General features: G+C 42.7%; 1 protein-coding gene across 2 annotated transcripts in view; it reads left to right on the top strand.

Moving 5' to 3' along the window:
* The first annotated feature begins 1,689 nt into the window (after positions 1 to 1,689).
* HTR2A (5-hydroxytryptamine receptor 2A) overlaps positions 1,690 to 18,357 on the top strand; it is a 31,566-nt gene continuing 14,898 nt past the window's right edge. The window contains exons 1-3 of one of the 2 annotated variants that reach the window (XM_072850206.1): positions 1,690 to 2,076; positions 2,664 to 3,216; positions 8,135 to 8,335. In XM_072850206.1, the coding sequence (XP_072706307.1) occupies positions 2,802 to 3,216; positions 8,135 to 8,335 (616 nt within the window). In that variant the 5' untranslated portion in view covers positions 1,690 to 2,076; positions 2,664 to 2,801. Of the gene's footprint in view, positions 2,077 to 2,561; positions 3,217 to 8,134; positions 8,336 to 18,357 lie in introns of both variants that reach the window. The other variant, XM_072850205.1, reaches the window with a different exon arrangement.

The raw sequence follows: 18,357 nt of genomic DNA, 5'->3' as shown, positions 1-18,357 counted from the left end.
CGGTTTAGGTATTCACCTGCAAAAAAGTACCTCCCGCCCATGACTTACATTAAAGAGTCGTTAGAGCCTGGAGGGAGCCATCTAAGAAAATAACAGGACACCTGGGTTCCTCACAAAGGATTATATGTAGCGCTAGCCAAGGGGTCTTGTGCTCTGTTTTGCACAATAGCCGTGTTCAACAGAAGCAGAGCACAATCTCTGCAGCAGATCTGCACTCTCACGTTGAGGGCATCTTCATGGGGACAGCCGCCAAACCCTCTGGAGCACGAATGCCGAATTCACTTGGTGAACACAGTAACCCATTTGGTTATCGTGTTAAATGAGAGAGGGAAAGGGTCTCTTCTGGCTCTTGGACAGGACTGCCAGGGCTGAAGCATTTCTTGCTAAACTCAGCATTATCAGCCTTTTTTACTAGCTTGTGTTGCCTGACAGACAGTCTTCTGGCCTCACCTATGGGACTGGGAAACTTAAGTGCTGGGATGACTCATTTCTGACTCCCAAGTGGGCGTCAGTAGGAGCTACTGCCTGGCTGCTCTGTCCTGCTGTGATGACTGCTGGTGTGGGCTCAGCTTGGAGCAAAACCAGCCCCAGAGGAACTTTACCGTAAAAGGCTTTCTGTAACAGTGCCTCAGATTCAGACGGGCTTTGGGGGGTGCTCTGAGACTCGCTTTGATAAGGTTTTGACCCCTGAAGAGATTAGCACGTGCCAGCTGATCTGTGGTAACTCTCCGTGTGTTTGCAGCCCCCCGGGATCCGCAGCGGGGTTAGCGGTGCTGCGTGTAGAGCTGAGCTATGGGAGCACGCTGCAGCACCCATGGGCCCGCGGGCACGCCGGGACCCACCAGTGCCCGGTGACACTCGCACCTCTCTGAGCCCTCACTCCAAACTGCCTGAGCCTGCCTGTATAAAGCCGTTGCCCTCTACATGAGGGAAATCTGCAATATATTTCTAGATGGGCAGAGGAGCAGCGGACCCCCTCAGCTGTAAGCCTCAGTGAATTTGGGAGTAGGTTTTGTGATATGTTGAAAATTGAAGAGTTGGCTACTTCTTAATTCATGTTCTGGCAGCAGAGGTACAAGGCAGAAACGATGCAAAGCTGTTTTGTTTCCCCCTCTGCTGTATACCATTTTGCCTTACTGAACTGCTTTATTTGGGACCCTTCCTTGGGACAGATTGCTGGGGTTAACTGTTACACCCACCTCCTGACAAATGAGTGTGACATCAGAGTGACTTTGATTTTTTATAAATATCTATTGCCAATTTGATTAACATGTCAGCACAGACCTGGAGTTAAAACTGAAAGGGAGTGAATTCCAAAAGGAAGGACTCCTTCCTTTTAAGGGTGTCATAATTTCCCCTCTACGTGGAAAAAGCTTCACACTTACATTTTTCACTAGTATCTACGATCGTGAGCCTTAGATTTTGTCTCTTTTAAGCCTGCATCCTGTAAAACACTGTAATTGCATGCAGCTGTGTTTGCAAGCCATCCTCTGCAAACGGAAAGCATGCACTGAAAAAGCACCCAAGCAGAGGACCTCCAAAATGCAGACTGCAAAAGCTGCTAGTTTACCAAAAAGACCCTCTTTGGTCTGCCCTCCCCTGCCCTCCTCTGCTGTTGTTACCTTGCAGTTTATGACATCCAGATAGTGGGAGGTCTGACAAACCGAACAAGGCAGTGAGCAAGAAATTCCATTCCTGTTGAAATCAGTAATTCCTCCGTGCAGGCTGCTTTTTCGCGTGTGTGTGCGTGTGTGCTCTTTCTTTTGTGTCATTTCGAGAAGGGCTCTGATATTATTATTATTATTTTAAATATAGCTTGCCCTGGGGCGGGGAAACGCACAAGGAAAGAGTCGGCAAGCAGCCTATCTCTCAGAAGCAAAGAGCAAGCCTCACAGCACAGGAACTGGCTTCACTCAAGTGTGCAGTTTAGAAGTCAAAAAACTATTCCAAATACCACCATTTTGGAGGAGGCTGAAGAAAAAGGACACAAAACTGGCTAAACACAGTGAAGAATATGGTAAATCAGGGTACAAAGCGCACCTAATTGCTGTTTGAGAGTGGGCTCTGAAGTACAATGTAAGTCTTCCTTAAATTGTATTTTTTTATCACAGTATCTAGTTGTTTAATTTCCATTCTGAAGCCAGGCTGGGCCAAAAGGTACACTTAGCTATAAAAATCAGCATGGAGCAGAATGTGTAATCTCTGATATGAGGCTGAAAATGATACTGAATACAACAGAAGTCAGAGACTATCAGCCATATTATGGAAGATGAACTATAAATAAGAGCATATCTAATTATTTCAAGAGAAAGATGCTGGATGGAATCTTTAATCAACTTTCTTAATAGGGAAGCGAGAGCTCTGCTGTTTTGTATGGCAAGCTATTTTAATACTGCTGTGTTTAAAATTGTGTGATTACAGTTACCACTAGCAATAAGATATAGCTCCAGAGGGGAGTCCTAGTGGTTGCAAAAGTTTTTTCTCTTTTATTCTCCAACATTTTTGCTCTCTGAAGCCTCAAGTCCACATTCCCCGTCCTACAGTTTGGTTTTGCTTTTCAGCTGGATTTTCAATGTATGCCTACGCTGGACTTCCTATGGAACTGAAAACAAAACATTTCAGCATTCGGAGTAATTCTGGTATGTTTTTCTATATCACACTAGTGGCAAAAATACAGTCGACAAAAGATTGTGCTCCCTCAACTTCTGGCATGGACAGCTGAGGAATATAAAGCCTGATGGTGACAAAGGGTGATAATTCCCTATTTTTCACTATTTATCTCACCGGTTTCGGACTTAGCAATGGATATTCTTTGTGATGAGGAGAGCTCAGTGAACCCAACTGCAAACTCCTTAATACAAATAAATCACGAGAGAAGACTCTACAGAAATGTTTACGGAGCTGGAGAGATTAATATATCACATCTCTTTAACTTGACTGTGGACTCTGAAAACCTAACCAATCTTTCATGTGAAAGTAACATGAGTCTACCGTGCTACTCTTCCCTGTTTCAGCTTTCACAGAAAAACTGGCCAGCTTTGCTGACAGTGATAGTGATTGTTTTAACCATTGCTGGAAATATTCTTGTCATCATGGCTGTATCACTGGAGAAGAAACTACAGAATGCCACTAACTATTTTCTAATGTCACTTGCAATAGCTGATATGCTGCTGGGTTTCCTTGTCATGCCTGTGTCAATGTTAACCATACTGTACGGTGAGTATTAGCTATGTAACCTACTGCATGTATTGAGGAGCTTTAAACATTGCATGCACATGTTGTTGTTATTATTATTATTCCATTCTTTTACCACAAAAAATTGTAATCGCTCCATACAAGTTGAAATATAGGTAATTGGTTAATGCATGTAAGAATAGGTGAAGTACTTGAATCTTTCCCTACCTTATATTTATAATTACAGGCATTTTAAACACAGTCCATAGCATTAGTTTATTACTCAGTTGCTGGAGGAATTGTCTCAAAGTGTATAGGAAGATGCTTTGTTCTCTCTATTCTTTCAGGTTTTTTTCTCTGGCCCCTAAATTTCAATATTCCTAATGAGAATGTAGGGTCCTGCCAGTTACTTTGCTCTGCAAATATGCACAGAAGCACTAATGACTACCTTTAGATCCAAAGTAGGCAACCCCTTCACTTTTTTTAATGAAATAATACAAATGTAAATAATTCTCTTAACACCAATACCCTGCTTAGACATCTACTTACCAGCAAATGCTGGAATAAATATTGTGGGAGTTAAAAAATGGATGGGAATTAATTCTGCCTAATTTTTAGTAACATTTACAAATGCAAAGCTATGATTTCTCAAGATAAGTTCTTCAAGAATTAAGTGAATAATGACTCACAGTTCATACCCTTGTAGGTGATTAATAGCAGATCTTTCTTCTCATTTTCACCAAAATCACTTGCAGCACAGCTCACGTAGAAAAAAGCAGCAGCCTATGTGTTCAGTACCAATATTGTCAGGCTGTTATAATCCCTAAACTTTGAGAAATGAGTTTTCTAGTGCCACAACTGAATTGCTACAGTTCAAGGAGAAGCCAGACAACGTCAGGAGGAAAGTGAAGTTGTTTGCAAAGATTTCTGTTGCTTCACTGTTTTGGGACGGAAGGTCCAAGCATGAGCCTGTGACTTAACAGAGATTTCATCCAGAAGACTGGAAGTTTATCTCCCAGTTTCAGTATTTCTACACAGATTGCCCCCAGGTAGCATTAGCAAACTCTGTTTGGCATCAGTGATGGTGTAACATTGTGATTTATTGTATTGGGGTGCAATCACCATTGGTGGGGAGAAACAGTGTAAAAGAGACCGCGGGAGCAGAAATCGTCCGATGCGTGAGATTACCGAAACCCTTTTAAATCCTGCGTGATTCCCTGAGACATGCAACAGGGACTCCTGCTGGCCGGGCTCCGCTGCCGAGGAAAGAGGCACCCGAAATCCGTGGCTCGGAAGTGATTTGGAGGTCGGGATGTGGGATTTCCTGCACGCAGCAAAGCCGAAACCCTCGTCGCGGGGGGAAAGCTGCATCGCCCTCCTCTGCGATCGTCGGCACAGAGGAGCAGCTGGGCAGCTACAGCCATAGGGGAGGGAGTGTGCTGGCTTTGCCTCCTCTCTCCCTGCTTTTTCCCTTGCAAAGTCAAGAGGGGAGGCCTTTGCAAGGTAACTTGGGGTGAAAAATCATCAGGTGGTGCATGCAGGTGCCAGAAGAGCTGTCTCAGCATGGTGCACTGTCAACCTCCAGGACAACCAGTGAGGGTGCAGAGGGAAACCTCCCCTTATGCAGGAGCATTTGCTTGGCCTCAGCTGCCCAGAGAAAGGCCAGGATGCAGCCAGCATCAACCACATCACCTGTGTTGATAGTCCTGAGCCCAAACTGGGGGCCTTTGCACCCGCCTTGCTCTGCTGGGGTTCCTCCGAGGCTGGGGAACTAGTGTGCTCCACCACCTGCCCCGCAGCCCCTGGAAGGGGCATTGTGACTGTTTTGCTCAAAAGAGAGATTATTTCCTTCTTGAGAGCTTTACAGCTACTGTGGGCAATTCCTGTTCAGGTGCCCGGCCACACCAGCCATGTGCCTGCCCCAGCCCGCACCCTTTGGGCCAGGCAGGCTTCTCCATCCACACAGCAGCACCAGCCTCTGCTGAAAAAAAAGACACCCAGCAAGTCCTGCCAAGGTGGACGTGCCCACAGAGCAGAAAACTCACAGAGCTGAACAACAGTGCTGGTTCCCACCCAAAAACACATAGGGTGCTGGATGCCTGTTGCTCCTGCCTCGGAGATTTGTCCCATGCTGCGGGGCGACAGTAACAGGATTATTGGCAGATGCTGCGTAACTCCCTGCTGCAGTGGAAGGACCAGGCATTTCAGAGGGCTCCTGTCCAGCCCCGTGCTGACCCCGGACATGGCCTCGGCTGATGTGCTTCTGACAAGGCAGGACGGTGCACAGGGCCTCCTCAGCAACTGCCCGTGCCTACAGACTCTCCTCTCTTCTTTCCTTACAGCACTTCCTTAGCCATTCACTCAAAACAGTTTTCCCGCACCTCCTGTTACCAGCAAGCAGCAGCCCAGCCATCCTGGCCAGCTTGGCTTGTTTGCCTCCTCACCTGAAAGGCCTTGGGAGAAAACATTTCTCCTCTCCTGGATGCTACTCTCTGGCTACATCAGGAAGAAAATCTTATCTCATTCTCGGGGCTACCTGCCCTCCCTCTCAGCCTCCCAACCTGAAAATGTATAGATGCACAAGCATCACTTGGCTGTCCCTTGCATGGGACTCCCTCATATGAGCTCCTGGACCTCATGAGCTCTCCTGGACCACATGAAAACCTGGACCTCATAAAACTTTACCTGCCTATCCAACCTTTAAATTGCAGCTGTGTTTTGGTTTGTTTGGTTTGGTTTGGTTTGGTTTGGCTTCCCCTTGGATATGTCGAGGGGTAAATTGGACAGTGGCCAGAGCACAGCACAAGGCAAAGGTGCCCTGTGCCATGTGCCACATAAAATGTCCCAAGGCCTGCCTGGAGTATGTTATCTATACCCTTCCTAACTCTTATTGCACCCACAGTTGGCTCCTCTCATGTACTTTCCCCTTTCTTGGTCCTGTAGTTTCCAAGCTAGTTTATCTGATGGATGCTGTTTTACCCCTGCCCCATGCAGGTTTAGAACAAGGAAAAGAGGTCTAGAAGGATACGACAAATGAGTTCCCAAAGGCCAGCGAAGCAAGGGAACAGATGCATGTAGTCAAGTGTAAAAATACTTTATCACTTTTCTCTGTGTAAACTGTCCTGGCCTGACAGAGAGATACTGCTGGGAAGACGTGCCCCTGAAAGCCAGCCCTCACGTAACACACTCCAGAGACAAGATTCCCCACTGTAAGACCAGAAAACAAGATAAAACATACCCATAAATGCTGTATGGCTTGTCAGGGTCAGCTCGTATTACAGCAGTCCAAGAGCACCAAGAAACAGGTCTCCTCAGTGCTTACTGAGACTAAATTTCATTAGGCGCAGACCTAGCTCCTCTGCTGTTCCTACTGTTGCAAATCTTGTACTGTACCTACAAAGGAGACAGGCACCCCCTGAAACACTAGCGTGTTCTCACAATACCAGCTTTGGCATTGCCCCATGCCACACTGTCATGGGCAGCTTGGGTAATATGCTCTAAATTAAATCACCACAAGATAAGGACATGACTAACTGCAAAACTTGCTCTAAGGAGAGGTATTAGTGGTTCCCTGCAGGACTAGAAGGGCCTTTGAACGGGGGTCCTGCAGGGCTCTGCTTAGCCTGGGTCTGCTCAGTACAGCTCCGAACAACTTGGACAGTGTATGGAGTGTGAGCTTACACAGCTTTCCAAAAGCACCAAGCTGGGAGAGGTTACAAGCACTCAGAGGGACAGGATCAGAATCATCAACAATTATCTGGACCCCTGAAGAGAAAGTCTGAAATGAAGAAATAACATTGAGTGAGGATAAATGCAAAGATACCCACTTAGGAAAAAGACAGCAAACCAACTACTGCTGGGGAAATTAGTCCATGCTTCAGGAATGCTGAACAAGATCTGGCTGTCAAAACGGATCATAAGCTAAGCATGTGTCACTAGTATGATATTTTAATACAAAAGGCACTCATCGTTCCAGGTTGCGTAAGTAAGAACATTCCCTGCAAGACCTGTGAAGCAATCTTGTATTTCACTTAGCAGTCAGGAGGAGTACCAAGTCCTGGTTTGGTCACTGAATGATAAGCAAGATGTGGATAAATTAAATAAGATTCCAGGGCAGAGAAACAAGAAGCACAAAAGTTTTAAAAGCATCATCTGTAAACAAAAGATAAAGGAATTGGCTTTGTTTAGTCTGGAAGAGAAAAAGAAAAAACTAGGCAAGACACGATAGCCATCTTCCAATAGCTTCCAGAAGGGACAGCAATCAATTATTCTTTATGGCTAGTGGAAAGAACAAGGAAAAAGGGAAGGCTTAATTTGCAGCAAAGAAGATGTAGGTTGGATACTGATAAACAGTAATGCATTTGCTTTGGATTGCTCTCTCTGGAGGAGCCTATCAATATTCATCGATACAGGGAATATCCTTATTTAAGTATGTGGTAGGTGCCTAAAGACAGGTGAGATACGTATCACTGATATGCAACAAAATACATTTCTTTCTTCAGCTGCCACTAAATCTAAAGTTTCAGTTTCAGAATTTAGGCGGCTTTGCATATCAGCAGCTGTTAACAATGCAGTAATCACGTGGATAAAAAGTCCTAAAACAAAATTGAGAACTTGCAGGTTTACAATGACAGAATTGCTTCTCTTTCCATACATTTGCTGCCAGAAATGGTTAATTATAACATCAAGCGTTAGCATTATGCAAATAGAATTAAAAAGAAAAAAACCATATGCTGCTTGTAGCCTGGGAAAGAAGCAGAGATAATCCCAAAAGCTACAGAGTTAGAAGGTTGCAAGCAAATAAAAAAGGTTTCTTAAAACAGTGTCAGGCAGCTTCTGTTGAAGGCATCACTTAACTACCAGCTCCTACTAGAAGGATATATGCACTAAGACATACGTGTCACAACAAAAGATGTGAGTATGTCATATTCTCAGCTGATGTCAACTTTCTCTTGTGCAGGATACAGATGGCCTCTACCTACAAAGCTCTGTGCCGTTTGGATCTACTTGGACGTGCTTTTCTCCACTGCCTCCATCATGCACCTCTGTGCCATCTCACTGGATCGCTATATTGCCATTCGAAACCCCATCCATCACAGCCAGTTTAACTCAAGAACTAAGGCTTTTGCAAAAATAATTGCTGTTTGGACCATATCAGTTGGTAAGTGAGGCAATATCTCAGCATGTAATTGCAGATTTCTAGCCTTTGAGAGGATTTGACATATATATTGCAGTCTAAAACTGTATTCTCTGCCTGCAATATTTTGCTTGCCACAGTCGAAGAAGTGCTGTAATGTAGTAATTATGCAATGGAAATCAACCACGACAATGGGAAATGGAGGAGAACTGAGCAGCACTGTCACTGAAGGAATATATATCAGTGATAGGACTACTGGGTTCAAGTTTGTTTTAAAGATGTGTTTATTTCCCATATTGATTATCCATCATTGCCTTAACATCAGAACAGAAAAAATGATCTCAACCATAAAAAAGATTTCCCTGTTTTATGTAAGTCAGTTGTTCCCAACTTCTTATTAGGGTAAGTTGCTTAGAGATGCTCCTTATGGGCAGATCTTTCCTGCCTTTCTCGGTGCGTAGGGTAGGGTATTTATGCATCCTATTTAGGAGGCATTAGATACTCTGTGTACACCGTAAATGAGAGAAGTTTCCCCACAGGGCACTTCAGAATTGCAGCCTAAAATAGGTGCCCTGAATGACTCCCTAGATGAATCTCTCTTGGCACTGGCAAAACCCAGAGGCTCAAAACTGGGCACGGGAGTGCCACTTTTCCGTTCCCGTGGTGGCAGCACCGTCGGTGCAGAGCAGTTTCACGGCGAGGGAGGTGGAAAGCACTTGGAGTCTGATGCCATCAGGGATTTCCTCACACACCTGGGGCAATGGTTCTCAAATGTGTTGAAAGCACAGTTCCCTTTCAGCTCAGCTGGTTTTGTACACCCCCCAAGCATTGGCAGCTCACTTATTCAGAAGGAAGAAAAATTCACTCTCTTGCCCTGGAAGAGATGAGTGTTGCCAGCAATCAAAGGTAATTAGCTGCTTCCCTGGCTAATATAAATTATTGCAAGTGGTAACTGTAATCCATTACCATTCTTCCAAGGGGAAGGAAAGGAGATGATGCCTAACACTGCTGCCTGCCCACCGCTCTGAATCGCCTCCTGGCCTCTCACTTGATCTTGGCCCAGAATCTGAGAAAAAGCAGTCTAGGATATTTATGGCTTGAATTAGCTGTATCTTCTGCAGCGCAGCAAGAAATAGTGGGAACCCTCTCTCAACAGGAGGACAGATCTGCATCCTCCAAGACCTGCCGAGGTTCAAGAGCATCGTGTGTGGCTCTGGGGTGTGTTCAGCTGATCAGATGTAGATGCCTAGCACAGGCCAGGTGAACTCCACCCTAAAAATACCTAGCTCTCAACTATAAAGGAAGCCTAGAGCAACGCAGACGTAGATGTCTTCATTTATATGAGATGAATCATACCTTATATCTCTACAGTCACTTTTTTATCAATCCAGTAGAAAACATATTACTTAATCTGTCCAGTTTTTCCAATCTCGGACACTGCTAAGTGCAAATATTTTCGGTGCATTCTCCATATAACATAAAAAAGTCAAGCATTTCTTAAATTCGTACGTACTGTGTTTGTCTGCATTTGTGTGTGTGGTGCCTGTGCTTAGTGTGTGTGAAATTACTGTGCTTTGCTTTTTAAAGACTAATAAATTCACAGAATGATCAGAATGACCATTCCAGGGGCAAATCAGTGGTCCATGCTGCTCAGCATCTTTCTTCAGAGAGTGGCTAACTATTAAAATGAATCCAGAAAAAAATATTATTTAAGCCCTATTAGTTAGAACACGGTTTATGTCCTCTAGCAGGAGGGGTTAGTTCTTTGATATCTTGACATTTAATTTCAAAAGTTAGGACTATTCTTTGCAGTAATAACTGATAACAACTTACCCATTGTAAAAATACCTTTTCTGCTCTCTAGAGAATTTTCTTTTAACCGTGATCAGATGAGACACAGATGTTTTTTGTTATTACTATGGCAAGTGATAGCAACATGGTCCCTATTTATAGAACTGAAAAATACAACCCCTTATTTTATTGGAAAGCACTCAAGTGTAGCATGAGTGAAGAGGACAGAGTCCTGCTTTACAGCATCTGGATAAAGACACATGTAAGGGAATGGTGGATGATAGGAAAATAAGCGGTCCGATGGGTAAACTCCATCTCATTCACACATCACCTGTCATTAAAACAGTGAGTAGGTTAAATAGCTATAAATGAATACAGGCAAGCACACTGAGGTGTGCAGGAATGAAGTGGTGCTGAGCTGGTTTGCTAGTCCCATGGGAGCAAGGGGCATGGGGAGACGAGCTGAAGGAAAACGGGTCAGTTCCCAGCCTGGCAACTGTGTCGTGAATGAGCTCTGGCAAATGTGATGTGCTCCAGAGGACAGATAGGGAAGCAAACACACAGCAAGCTATAAAGAAGCTGCTGAGCTAGTCACTGCCAGGCTGGACTGAGGTTGCACCATGGCATATTGCTATACTAATAGAATAAATAAAAATGCCAGTATTATAAAGAAACCTTGATAGATCCCAGATCACCCACGCAACTCGCTGTCAGTCAGTCATCGACCCTGTCCTCCTGATCTGCCACGATCCAACTCAGAATAGATAGGAAATGGTTTCTGAGGAACGAGGTGCTTTCTATATCATTTACTAATAGGAAATGGTTTCTGAACAAAGAGGTGCTCTATATATCATTTACCAGTCTCCAGGCTCTCAGTGCTACTTAGAGTGGCAGGGCTATAAATTATTTAACTCTGCATTTTCACATAGCTATAGCTGGCACAGGCAGAGCTGGTGTTGGGCACAGCACGCTCTCTGCAGCGCACGATGTGGCTGCCATCTCATTGACAAAGTCAGAGAGGTGGGAGTTTCTCAAGGTTTTGCCCTCCAGCCTCAGTTAGATATGCTTTGGCTTCCCTTTGCTCCCCCAGTTTGCAGCTGAGCTGGTGCCCTGTGAATTTTCATGATGTATGAGACAGAGGGTAAAAAGCAAGAGAAAGAAATGAAAGATGTCATGTTCCCCTGTGTAGATGCTCATTTTACCAGGGGAAGAGGGGGGAACCTGCTGATCAGAGACCCTCGATAGCTCTCTCACTGTCAAAATCCTTAGTCCATCCTCTCGCATAGGCTCCTCCAATGACTGCTTTACCAGGCTGAGTGCCGAGCTATTTAGGCTCTGTTTGTGTGGCAGTATCCTATGCTCAGGTCATCTTCGTACCCTTCTCTGAATCTTTTCTAGTGCTTCTACATCCTCTTGGACACATAGGTAGCCAGATCACAATATTCAAGACATGGACACAGCCTGAATTCCTGTGGTGTAGTAATGTTTTCTGCCTTGTTCTCAATTCCCACCTTAATAAGTCCTGCCTTTCTTTTAGTCTTTAGGACCATCCCTGCACACTGAGTTCAGTGGCTCCAAAATCACAGAATCACAGAATGGTTTGGGTTGGAAGGGACCTTTAAAGATCATCTCATCTGATCCCCCTGCCACGGGCAGGGACATCTGTCACTACATCAGGCTGCTCAAAGCCCTGTCCAACCTGACATTGAACACTTCCAGTGATGGGGCATCCACAACTTCTCTGGGCAACCTGTTCCAGTGTCTCACTACCCTGATCGTAAAAAAAGTCTTCCTTATGTCCAACCTAAATCTAGTCTCTTTCAGTTTAAAACCATTGCCCCTTGTCCTGTCACTACAGGCCTTGGTAAAAAGGCCTCCATCTTTCTTATAAGCCTTCTTTATACATTGAAAGGATGTAATAAGGTCTCCCTGGAGCCTTCTCTTCTCCAGGCTAAAGCCCAAGCCTTTCCATCTTTGTTCATAGGAGAGGTGTTCCGGCACTCTGACCATTTTCATGTCCCTCCCCTCTTTCTTGAGTAGTGCAAAATAGTTTTGCATATCTGGATAGGGTTCCCCTGAACTAATGTACAACTCTTTATTTCTTAGCACTGGGTTTTGTCTGCTACTTTGCTGTCCATTAGCTGAGATTTATGAGGACCTTCTGCAATTCTCTGCAGCCAACAGCTGCGCGTTGCCAGCACATTTACTCAGTTCCAGCGTCCACGCAGACAGGTCACAGATGGGCTGAACAGCACTGATGAACACAGAGGGCTGTTGGACACTACCTTCTACTGTCCTCACTATGGAAACAAACCATTAAATCCTACCCCTTGTTTTCTGTCTTTCTATCCATCCTTTTTCTACAAGAGGACCTTTTTTCTTCGGCCATTAGAGTTTAATTTCTTTAACAGCCTTTGACAAAACAGTGTTGTCGGAGCATTCTGGAAATCCAGGAACATTATATCAGCTGGATCACCTTTATCCACCTGCTCACTGACTCCTGGAAGTGCTTCTAGCTGATTTCTGGGGCATGGCTTCTAGCTGATTTGTGGGGCATGCAGAAGTTCTCCTAGTGCTTCCCAATCTACCCACACCTCTTTCATTATGACTTCTAATTTACCTAAGTAATAACACCTTAATTCCCTAAATTTGTAATTTTCCTTTTATTCACTGAATTTACAAATTTATTCAGTGAATTTGATCCAAAGACCAGTCAGTCAGTGGTCTTCCTTTCATTGGCTTCAGTGATATATGAAGTATTTAAAAAACAGCATAAAAAAGGACAGATAATTTGATTTACTTGACTTCTGAAATCTTGACTTTCTTAGATTAAAAAAAAACTGTACTAACATTTGTTTTTGCATTTAGTGGAAGAAGATCATTTAGCCAGCAGCCTTTCTTTCAGTAGACCATGTAATGCCACAGGCAATTGGTTTAAAATGGATTCTAATTACTGTAACAGATTCTAATCGTGTCTTTAATTCTTAAATCATCCAGTACCCAGAGTGGCTAGATAATTAGATTATTTGTAGCTGTTGAAGGCAAAAGCCCATTAAACCCTGAAAATTATTCCATTTGTTTTAAAGCACAGAGGTCATTACTGAGAACAGGTGCAAAAACCCCAAGCATTTCCCCTTCCTAGAAAAATTAGAGTTGAATTTCGAATAGTGTTTAACTGGAATCTATAGAATTGTAAATAGACCCTATGCTGAAAAATACAGGTAAAGCACCTTTGAGTCCTAAGTGGGCCTAAGAAAGGTATTGCTCTGCAAGAGGCCAACAATGCATCATTCTCTCCTTCAAAAATCCTTGAAAGGGCCACATAAAAGAATTAATGTGGCCCTTTAGTCACAAATATAAAGCCCTTTCTCTATATGTTGTGTCACAATTTTTTACAACATCTTTATGGCATTTTATTTTCATGGTGGCATCTACATCCACAAATGGAAAAGGTCCGAGGGGATTGCCCAAACACAAAACCTACAATGGTTGCCCTTGAGATCTTCCAGCTGGAAAGAGCAAACAGTATGTCACAAAAGAAAGTCACAAATATTAAGCCCTTATATATATATATAATTCCTCAGTCCTTATTTCTCTCTATGCCTCTGTTAATGGTCTAAGTAATGTGAAGTTTGATGAAGCCCAAATCCTCTTTTAGCTGAGTTTTTTCTTCTCTTATCATTTCTCACACAGCCTACACATCTGTTCCCTGCCTTCAGGCAGTCTCTGCTCTCCTCAGTCACTAACAACTTAGATTTATTCAGTACTTTTCATGCAGAAAAAAAGTCCAAAGTGGAGCTGGATGAAGCTGGTGAAATGTCTCCCACTGCATAACTCTCTTAAATTTTGCCATTGCTTTCGAGGCTTCAAAAATACAGAAATACTGTAGCATGTGAAGCAACGTTCTCCAAAGTGCAAGGTGAAAAAAGTTATCATCTGCAGGTGTCTGAAACAAGCCCAGTGTAACTGAACCCGCTGATAATTTGGCAGTGTGAAGCTTTATGCTGACATAGAGGCTTACACTTCCTTCCCAGGCAGCCTGCAATTTCTCTGCATGACGTCTTGCTGTCCTACAGAGTACGAAGGGCCAGGGAAGCAGCTGGAATTGGGAGAGTACAACTACCAGTGTCTCTGGATTGTGGTTTATTGACAGCTTTGGCCTCCTTCAGCTCACTCCTCCTTTTGCCAAGAGCAGCTTTCATTTGAAAGTCCCTTTACTGTTTCCAAAAGGCACAAATAGCCAAGGGGCTGCAGGTTGGGAATCCCTGTTCCAGATCCACCATATCTTCCCTTTCTTCCAGATGACATAATTTGCCAGTTCATTCAAGTCTAATTTAGGGATGGCTTGGCATAGGAAAAGACCACTTGTTATAACATGGAATATACTGCCAAAATACATAAAATTGCAAATAATTACACACAGCACTGTACTCCAACAGTATAGATTTAAAGTTGAGCACCTAAATTTGGAAGTGCTGGAGCTAAACTTGAAATATCTGCTACACTACTCTCTTTACCATGTATTCATTCACTTCGCTTCCATTTCTTCTTTTGAAAACTTGGCTTTGCATTCTCAGCAGTATTTATATTCATTTCCTGAGTTAACATTTCTCTTTTTTTTATCATACTTATGAAATCATCTCCCAGAGAGTGAACATACTGTTTGCTCTTTCCAGCTGGAGGATCTTAAGGGCAAACATTGTAGGTTTTGTGTTTGGGCAATCCCCTCGGACCTTTTCTATTTGTGGATGTAGATGCCGCCATGAAAATAAAATGCCATAAAGATGTTGTAAAAAATTGTGACACAACATATAGAGAAATTTGCATTAACTATAATGAAGGGCCATGGCACAAAATTTCATAAACAAAGTATTAGAGCTTCATCACCATCTCACAGAAGTAGGAAGTTCATCATTGTATTATTTTATAGAGACACAATGTATGAGGCTCAGTAGTCAGCAACAATTATGCCAGTACAAAGTTCATTGCCATACTAATGACTCCCCCAGCAGTGACAACTAATAAGTAAACGAGCACTTCATGCGTAGGTTGTCCAAGGGAAGTTAATATTCAATGCTGTGATGCACATTTCTGAGTTGGCTATGTATTCTGGTTATGAGACATTACTTAAGATGTTTCTGAGAAAGAGACAGAAATACTGAATTTACTTTCCTCACTGATGTAAATTATTCCCATATTTCCCATGTAACAGAATCCTTTGCTTGATTTGTTCTTCCCAGAAGAGTGAACAGGTCTCATTCACCGGACCAACAGCTTACCACACGTATCTCCCTCTCATATCTGTGAAGGTTAAAAAAGCTTGCATTTTGAACTTATATATTTTTTTTTCATTATCTGACAAGGAGGTGTTACTAGCCTTATACGTTTCTTTATGAAAAAATGTTCAAAGAAATGGTAATGATTGAACTGCTTTCTAAATTCTCCAAATTCGGAAACACAGAGATAAAGAAACAACATAAAAATCCATAGGGCCACATTTCCAAACCAGAGACATTGAGCAACCTGGCATACATGTGGATGGGGAAGAATACATTATACCAGTATACATGTATTGTCAAATGAAGAATTATTATGTATACATTTACCATTTTCTTTGTGTAATTACCTGATTATCAGGAGGAGTTAGAAAGTTTTTGCCTATGAAAAAGGCACACATCCATTTTGTGAGCATCTCTTTTGCAAGAAACATTCTGCTTTATGGGTGAAAAAAGGAATGAGGAGTGGTCACAACTTTAATGTGTGGCTTTTCTTTCTGCTTTGGTTTTATTTTTAAGGGCAAGTTTTAAACGATAGAGCTGTATTTTTAATAGGAGGGCTATGTGGAAAGAACCTGGTTAGTCAAGGTACTGATGACAGAATTTGTACATTGTCTTTTTTTTGTTTTTTTAAACTTGTCTTTGCTTTGAAGACCATAAGGACCATGTTCTTCTTCCCCTTGAAGCTACTGGCAAAAAAGCCTTAAGTTCAATTGGACCAGGCTGGTCCTATTACCAGGTTTCTTTGAATGAATGAATACGTGTTCCTGGTTGGCAATATGACCTATAATCAGCCAGTCTCTCTTTGTAGGATACTTCAGAGTAAATTGAATGTTTTAAGAAAAAAGGCAGTAACAGTATAGTGCTTATTATAAATTATCCCTTGTTCTCTGAAAGGCTATATTTTTTAGCCAGTCATGTACTCAGCACAGCATGCAATACATACAAGAATCCAGAATGGATTCCCCATCCAGAAGGGGAAGGATGAGTCTAGGTCCCACCACAGGATACCCTTTTCTGCAGAAAGTGCTATGTGAGATGTTGCAAAATGCAGAAAGGACATGTTCATGCTCTGATCTTTTTCTGGTAGATCTCTACAACAGTATATGCTCAAAAGGGGATCCTATATTGACCAGGAAATTACTTGAGCATCTCTAATCAGAGGAGCTGGGATTTCTGCATAGCAGAAGCCACATGCAATATAAATGAGCAGAAAAGAAGTGCACAAGGAATCATGTTGGGATTTATAAACTCTGTCATCTGTACACTGTAATTGCATTTAATCGCCTTATAAATTAAAAATAGTGTTGTTAAAGCAGCACTGTATTGCATAAAAGAAAATGTCAAGAACAAAGAAATCTTCAGTCACTTTAAAATTATACAGAGCAATTTCACAGCTTCTTTTATGTATTTTTAAAGAATTAAATTTTATTTAAGCCAGATTTTGCATTTTATAATGTTAAGAAAGAGAAACGTATCGCAGAATTCTGCTTTAAAATGAAATCCTTACATTTACCCCAACTGGCAGGAACATCGCAAACTATTGCACACTCAGGCTGCTATTAACTTTCCCAGTGCATTTCCTCGCCCATGCTATTGGCACCATTTCTAAGCAGAAGCCCAGCTAATAAAAATCAGGGGTTCTGTCAGAGCTGAGACAACATATTCCTAATTACCTACAACAAATTCAGAAATACCTGTCAGCTGATTTTTCCTATGACATCCTCCAGAGTCATTGATGGAAAACAGCCTGTCAAACTCCTATGACGTCCTGAAAGCAGGCTGAGGCATCACAATAACAGCTCTCTTTTCTGGCTGATCAAAATTGGAGCTGTGTATTTCACAGTATTCAGCCTGCATTTATGTTGCAAGTAAATCACACCTACTGGGAAGACTTGTTTCCTTTCGGCAGAACATAAACGATTTTGTATTTGATCTGAGTTTTGAAATGTCAAATTGACCGCTACTGCTAGGATCATAGGCTGAGCTGAACTGTGAGTATCCCGAGATAAATACTGTCTGGTTTTAGGTCTCAGGTGCACTGAGTGAGCAGCATAACTTTCTCCTTACAAGCGTAAAAGTGCCCAAAAGTTTTAAGCTGAATGTTCCCTGGGTAAAAACCAGCCCTGCCTTGCATACCACTGCAGGACGTGAGGAGGTCCCTCTGGCATTCAGAGTAGCTGTTTCTTGTTGCAAGGACAGTTCATGTATTTATTTTTCATTTTCCAAGTGGTTTGTGACATTTAGCAGAAAGATAAGCCTAGGGAATACTAGAAGCTATAGCATCTACATAGACACCTGGGGATGGGAAATACGGGCAGATATGATCTATCATTTTTTCACCTTTTCTTCAACCCTGCCATCTTCTAAGTGTGACCAGGGCACTGATTTAACGAAAGAGCAGTTTGGTCAGGGTGAAGGGCATAATCCACTGGGTGGGCAGTGAAGCATAAAGCACAGGACCCTGAATCATGATGTTCAGACCAGTGCAGGTCTCTAAACTGCTTCTCATCCTGTTTTTCCTTCCAAATTATCCATTGCATCAGGACATCTACCCCAATAACTGTCCAGCCATTGGTGCAGTCTCCTTGTATAACTAGTAAGAAGCTGACCATATGCTTAGTCAGCAGCCTCTGCAAGCAACCACAAAAGGAGGCATGGAGACACAAGACAAAGAGCTGGATTAAAGTGGGACCTGGTCTGAGGTCTAGAAAATCCAGAAGAATTACAGTTTTGGTTGTCTGTGCCCTTCAGACTCAGTGCAAAATTCTTGCTAAAAAAAGAATAATAATTAAACAACTTATCTGATAGTTACATTCAGTCTCCTTTTAAACTACACAACGAGGTCAAGCAGCACTGCTGGAGAAATCTCAGAGATACCAACAGAAATCTCTGTTCAGTTCAGTGGAGGATTAAGGCAGAGTTAAGTAAATTACCAGCATTCAACAAATCATACCAAGTAATAATTAAAAGCCCAGA

Source organism: Ciconia boyciana, chromosome 1 (genome assembly GCF_034638445.1).
Source record: "Ciconia boyciana chromosome 1, ASM3463844v1, whole genome shotgun sequence".
In the NCBI taxonomy this organism is placed as follows: domain Eukaryota; kingdom Metazoa; phylum Chordata; class Aves; order Ciconiiformes; family Ciconiidae; genus Ciconia; species Ciconia boyciana.
The sequence above is the reverse complement of the archived record's forward strand: the minus strand, read 5'-3'. Positions and strand labels throughout refer to the sequence as shown.